The sequence below is a fragment of the Myotis brandtii genome, unplaced genomic scaffold (genome assembly GCF_000412655.1).
Source record: "Myotis brandtii unplaced genomic scaffold, ASM41265v1 scaffold929, whole genome shotgun sequence".
Taxonomy (NCBI): Eukaryota; Metazoa; Chordata; class Mammalia; order Chiroptera; family Vespertilionidae; genus Myotis; species Myotis brandtii.
In genome coordinates this window covers 748,083-753,126 of record NW_005371832.1, presented here as the reverse complement: position 1 = coordinate 753,126, position 5,044 = coordinate 748,083, and the positions used below count along the sequence as shown (strand labels likewise).

At 60.2% G+C, this 5,044-nt stretch overlaps 1 protein-coding gene across 1 annotated transcript in view; it reads right to left on the bottom strand.

Annotated features, from left to right (window-relative positions):
* Positions 1-2,019: 2,019 nt before the first annotated feature.
* Positions 2,020-5,044, bottom strand: part of LOC102264122 (chromosome unknown open reading frame, human C6orf132) — a gene marked incomplete at its 5' end in the record, with an annotated part of 35,666 nt that continues 32,641 nt past the window's right edge. Inside the window, one exon of the mRNA XM_014532965.1 lies at positions 2,020-4,457. Within this exon, the coding sequence (XP_014388451.1) occupies positions 4,328-4,457 (130 nt within the window). The remainder of the gene's footprint in view (positions 4,458-5,044) is intronic.

The window sequence follows — 5,044 nt, the reverse complement described above, 5'->3', positions numbered from 1 at the left end:
GGGAAGAGGTGCAGAGGTGTGGGGGAGGGAGGATCTCTGAGCAGGGCAGGGCGGCGGGGTGCGGGGGCTTCCTGCCGGATCTTTGATCTAAGCTGGGCCTTGAGGAGGCAGAAGTGTTTTGCGGGGTGAGTCTTTGGGGGTAGTGGGGCCTCACACAATTCAATTGTGTGAGAAGGAGCCAGGGGAAGGGCAATGCCTTTGGAGAGGTTGGATTTGAGTGTCTGGCCAGGCATCACAGGGAAATGTCCAGGGGGCACTCCCAAAGTAGGGCTGTGCAGCTGGGGTGCAGGTGCGGAACGGGTGGGACTGTCTTCAGAAGAAGAAACTATAGAGAAGGAAGACGGAGACCGGAGACTGAGGACAGGTGCCCAGACCCCTGGGTGGAGAGGGGAGCGGCCTGGAAGGCAGAGGGGGTCAGAGAACAATTCTCCAGGAGGGGCAGGAGGCATGGCCAGAGGCCTGGGCAGGGGCCCTGAGGAGCCTGTACATGTGGGAGCTTTCGGAACACAGGGCCTTGTGTCCACCCCTTCCTCAGGACGGCACCTTCTCTCCCTTCCTGGCCCGCGGCCCAGCAGCGGGTCTGCAGCAGCCGGCCTTCCCTGGGGCTCCGGAGGGAGGAGGCCAGGCTCTCAGCCTGGTGTCAGTGGCCACCCATCCCGGGCGGCTGCCTAATGATGGGACGCCAGATCCGCCAGATTCACCTTTGAGCTGCAGAGATGAAAGCGGCCACAGGCGGCTGGGGGCGGGGTGGGCAGGCAGGGGCAGGCCTGCTGGAGGCTGCAGGCCTCCTTCCCACAGGAGCTGGAGGCTCACCGGGAGTGAGAGGGAGCCTCTCCGCTTAAATGAGGCCGGGGAAAGCTGTGCTCGTGTCCTGAGGACAGGGCCCTTCACGCATTGCTGACTGCAGGCCCTGGCTTCCCGCACAACCTGCCCGCACCCACCCCCAGCTCTGCTTTGGGCCGGGCTGGGCCACACCCAGGGAGCAGTGAGGAGGCCCCAGAAACCAAGGTGTGGCCAACCTGATCCAGGTGGCACATCCTGCACCTACCACCCTCATTAACCTTTTCTATTGGCTTTACCCTCCTCCGAGTTGCATCCTCCCCCACCCCCACTCTGATAGGAAGATATGAAATGTGGGGGAGGGATGGTGGGGAGAGGGGTGAATGGCAGAGAACGGACACAGCCACAAGGGAGGCGGCTGTGATGAAGGATGCAGTGGAGTCAGGCGGGCTCTTCTGCACAGTTCACTTCTCGCCTCGGAGCCTTAATTTTCTCACCAGCAACATGGAATGAGGGGCATCACAGGCCCAGAACGTTTTAGAGGATTGTCATGAACAAACACGAGAATGAGTGAACTTTCCAAGCTGTCGAGGTATGTATTGGGGGTTACCACAACCACCGTTGCATCAGTTTCAATGTGAGGCCCCAGAGCCCAGTTTTGGGAGGATCTGTGGAGTGCCTGAATTATGTGTAAAATGCCTGTGAGGGCATCTTTCTGGGTGGGAGCCATAGCTCTTAGAGAGGTCTGGACCCGCACACAGGGTCTTTTGAGGTGAGTTAGCTGAGACCCAAGCTTCTACAGCTTGTCAGAGGCAGAGCCAGACCTGGGACCCTGGTCCCCCATCCTCCACTCCTCCCGGCTGCCCCTCCAGGTCAGGTGAGGGGAAGGGAGAGCAGCCAGAGGGGGAGCCCCAAGTCCTCATGCTGTTACCAGGATAAGGACATCACAGCGGAGGGTGGGGGACGGTGGGACGGGAGAACGAGGAAGCCCTAGGATTTGGGGTGTCTTGGGAGGGCCAGGCCTAGGAAACGCTTCCTGGGAGCTGAGTCAATGAGGCATCTTCCCAGTTTCCCTTTCCCAAACAAACCCCCCTTCCCAGAAAAGGACTCCGAGGAGGAGACACAGCCCTGGCCCCGATGCCATCTCGAGGGGATTCTCTGGTTCCCGTTGCCACTTTTGGAAAAGCTGAAGATGCCACGTCGAAGCTTCATGGGAAACGGAAAGGCCACACACAGGCGTGAAGTAGTCACCACCCAAAGATGCAATTTATTGAGCAACTTCCAAGAGCCAGGCATGTGCTGGATGCTTTGCCGACATCGGCATAAATGTCACCCCTTCAGGAGGCCTCCCTGACTGCCTGGTTAGACTAAATCCACTGCTCTCCCTCACCTTCCGGTTATCCTCATGTTCTCTGCTCCTTCCTGTGTGCTCCTTTCATCCCCTCTCCCCTCCACTCCGCTACAATCCTGCCATGGGCAGGAGTCACGTCAGTGTACTGACCGCTGTACCTCCATGCTAAGCACAGTGCCAGCCCCTAGTGGTCACTCCAATACTTGTTAAATGAACTCAGGACTGTCTCCCGTCTTCACAACAGCCTTATGAGGTAGCTATCATGGTCATGCCTGGTGCACAGAAGGAACCACGGTTGAGAGAGCCAGAGACTTGCTGAAGGACAGCTGGTTATCGCCCGGCTTCAGCTCTGCTCCTCCCCCTGATGGATTTGGAGAACAAGGGAACCGAAGGGTCAGAGAGAACGTTTGGGTCCAGCGGAATGGCTCACCCGTCAGTGCAGCCACCACCCTGTGCTCAGCCTTCCCCTCCGAGCTCTCCCAACCTCTCCTCATGCCCTGTGAGCTCCGAGTCATCAACCTGCAGCCACAGAGCTGGAGGCCAGGCCCCACTGGCCTGTGCATTTCTGAAGCCACGTGAGAACCTGTCCTTCCCACCCACCCGGAGCAAGCTACAGCTGGGAGCCCACGCCCCACCCCTCAGCCCTAACACAGCAGATAAATTAGGGGGCTCTTATAAAACACGTACAGGGAAGACACATACATACAGAGCCAGTGAGTGCCGGGCGGCGTTCGCTTCTTGAACACAAGGTCCTGCCCATGAGGGTGCCTGCCCTCTCCTGCACTCTCTCTCCCTGGAGTGGCTCACCTGCTGTCCCCATAAGCTGGCACCTCGGCAGGTCACCACAAATCACAGAGGTCCACCGTCCTTCCCCAAAGGGAACCGCTTCCTTGCTGCCCACGCCAGGCTTGCACCTCTGCGGTGGGCCCCTCCCTGCCGTCCCTCCTCACCAGGCAGCCTGCCTCGGCCTGGTCCCAGGAATCCGGCCCACCAAGCCCTGAAGGCAGGGAGGACAGACCGAGGAACGCTGCTTCCTGACGTGTTTGGCAACCACGTATCATCCACACCAGGACTTTAATGAGAGCGGAAGGGGGTCTGATTCACTGGAAACCAGGCACACGCCAGGACTGCTCAGGTGAAGGATGCATGGCCACCCTACCAAGGGGTCCCTGCTCTGGACCCGCCCAGTCCCACCGCTCTTGACTTTCCGAAACATGCTTGTTGGCAAAGATCTCTCAGATCACATCTCCCCTCTCTGCCACCTCCCACTCTTCAACACCTCACAGCATTGTGGTGACACATTTTAAGGCCTCACTAATATCGGGGACCTAGCACGGGGGTTGGGAGAAGGAGCTGGGAACGATGCCCCCTCCAAACCCCTGGTAGGACTCGGCTATGTAAGGCTTTTGGTGTTGAGCCCTCGGCCTTCTGGCTCCTGGAGCCCCATCTCCAGATCACGGCTGCCCGGGTCCAAGTAGAAAAGTCAGCCTTCATTCTCTGTCTCCCAACCCGGACTTGCCAAGGCTTCTTCCTTTAGGGCTCCCTAGAGCTGAAGGCCAGGGCCAGAGAGAAATGAACCATCAATCCCCCGTGACCCTTCCCTCGGCCAATCAGTGCAAAGCACTGCCTGGCACCTTCTCCACATGCTGTGTGGGCACATTCCCGGTCCCACCTCCTATGCTAGGAGCCCCAGGAATCAGCTCTGGGGGTGGCAACTGATGGAGGCTGGAGAGAGCAACCTGTGGTGCCCTGCACCCCCACCTGCCAAGCCCTTCATGAGGGCCTGACAGCAAGCACAGCCACCCCAAGACCAGTTCCCCTTCAGGTTTAATGCCCCGCCCCTTGTTTTTAGAACCTGCTCAGTAGGCCGTGCTTGCAAAACTGCTTTAAATGAGCCTTACTCAGGCAGATAGTACCAGATAGCAGAAAGCCAGGCTCCAGGCCCTCCTCTCCTCCCTCCTTCCCCTCCCCCCCATCCGCAGGCCGTCCACAGCTCCCTGGGAAACAGAGGCCCACTCGGATCTTCCCCTGGCCACTGCTTCTTGCTGGCTGTCCATCTCTCTGTCTTGTCCATCTCTCTGTCTTTCAGGAACAAAGACTCCTCTGTGTCTGAGTCCGGCTGCGCCCCTCCCACCCCCACGAAAACCAGTGCCCAGAACGACCCCTCGGAGGAGAGCTGCCAGGCCCCCCCGGGGTTCAGGACAGGGCATTCCGATGGGCCCCTGGATGGGCCCCTGGGTAGGCGTAGGAGATGGGATGGCGGGTCCCAGGCCTCACGGTGAACGTGTTGATGGGGCTTCCATAGTGGGGGGTGCTGCGGGGAGACCTGGTGGGGAGCAGAAGAGAAATGAGGTGAGTCTTTGCAGCTGGTTAGCCAACAGCCCCCCTTTGTCCCCAGGGCTTAGAGGAGAAGATGCCGCTCAGCGCTATGGTTTCTGCCCCACGAGCCCTGGGCTTCATCAACCCAGGCCTCCCCCTCCAGTCCAGGCCCTGGTGGCCACCGAGCACTACCTAATCCCTTCCGCTCAGAACCCGTGGCGCCTAGCCCGGCTCTGGATCTTCTGTGTGGTGGGGAAATCGGCCCCCAAGGACCACTCAGATCTCCCTCCAGCCCACACTCGGCCTGGAGCCCTGGAGCCCTGGGACTCGGGGCAGGGGGGCCGGGGAGGGAGGAAGGGGGAAGAGGGCGAGAGAAGTGGGGGAAGCAGGAGATCAAGGGAGATGAGGAAGCAGGTGAGGGGAGCGCCCCCTGCAGGTAAAGTGAGCCTCCCTCCCCTTTCTCTGGGCCCTGAAAGCCAGAGGGTAGAACACCAGATGTGTCCCAAGGCCCGGCCCACGGGGGCCTCCACCTCCCCTGGCTGCCCACCGGCGCTCCCTCCATCGCCCTCCATCGCCCCAGCCCCCAGCTCACCT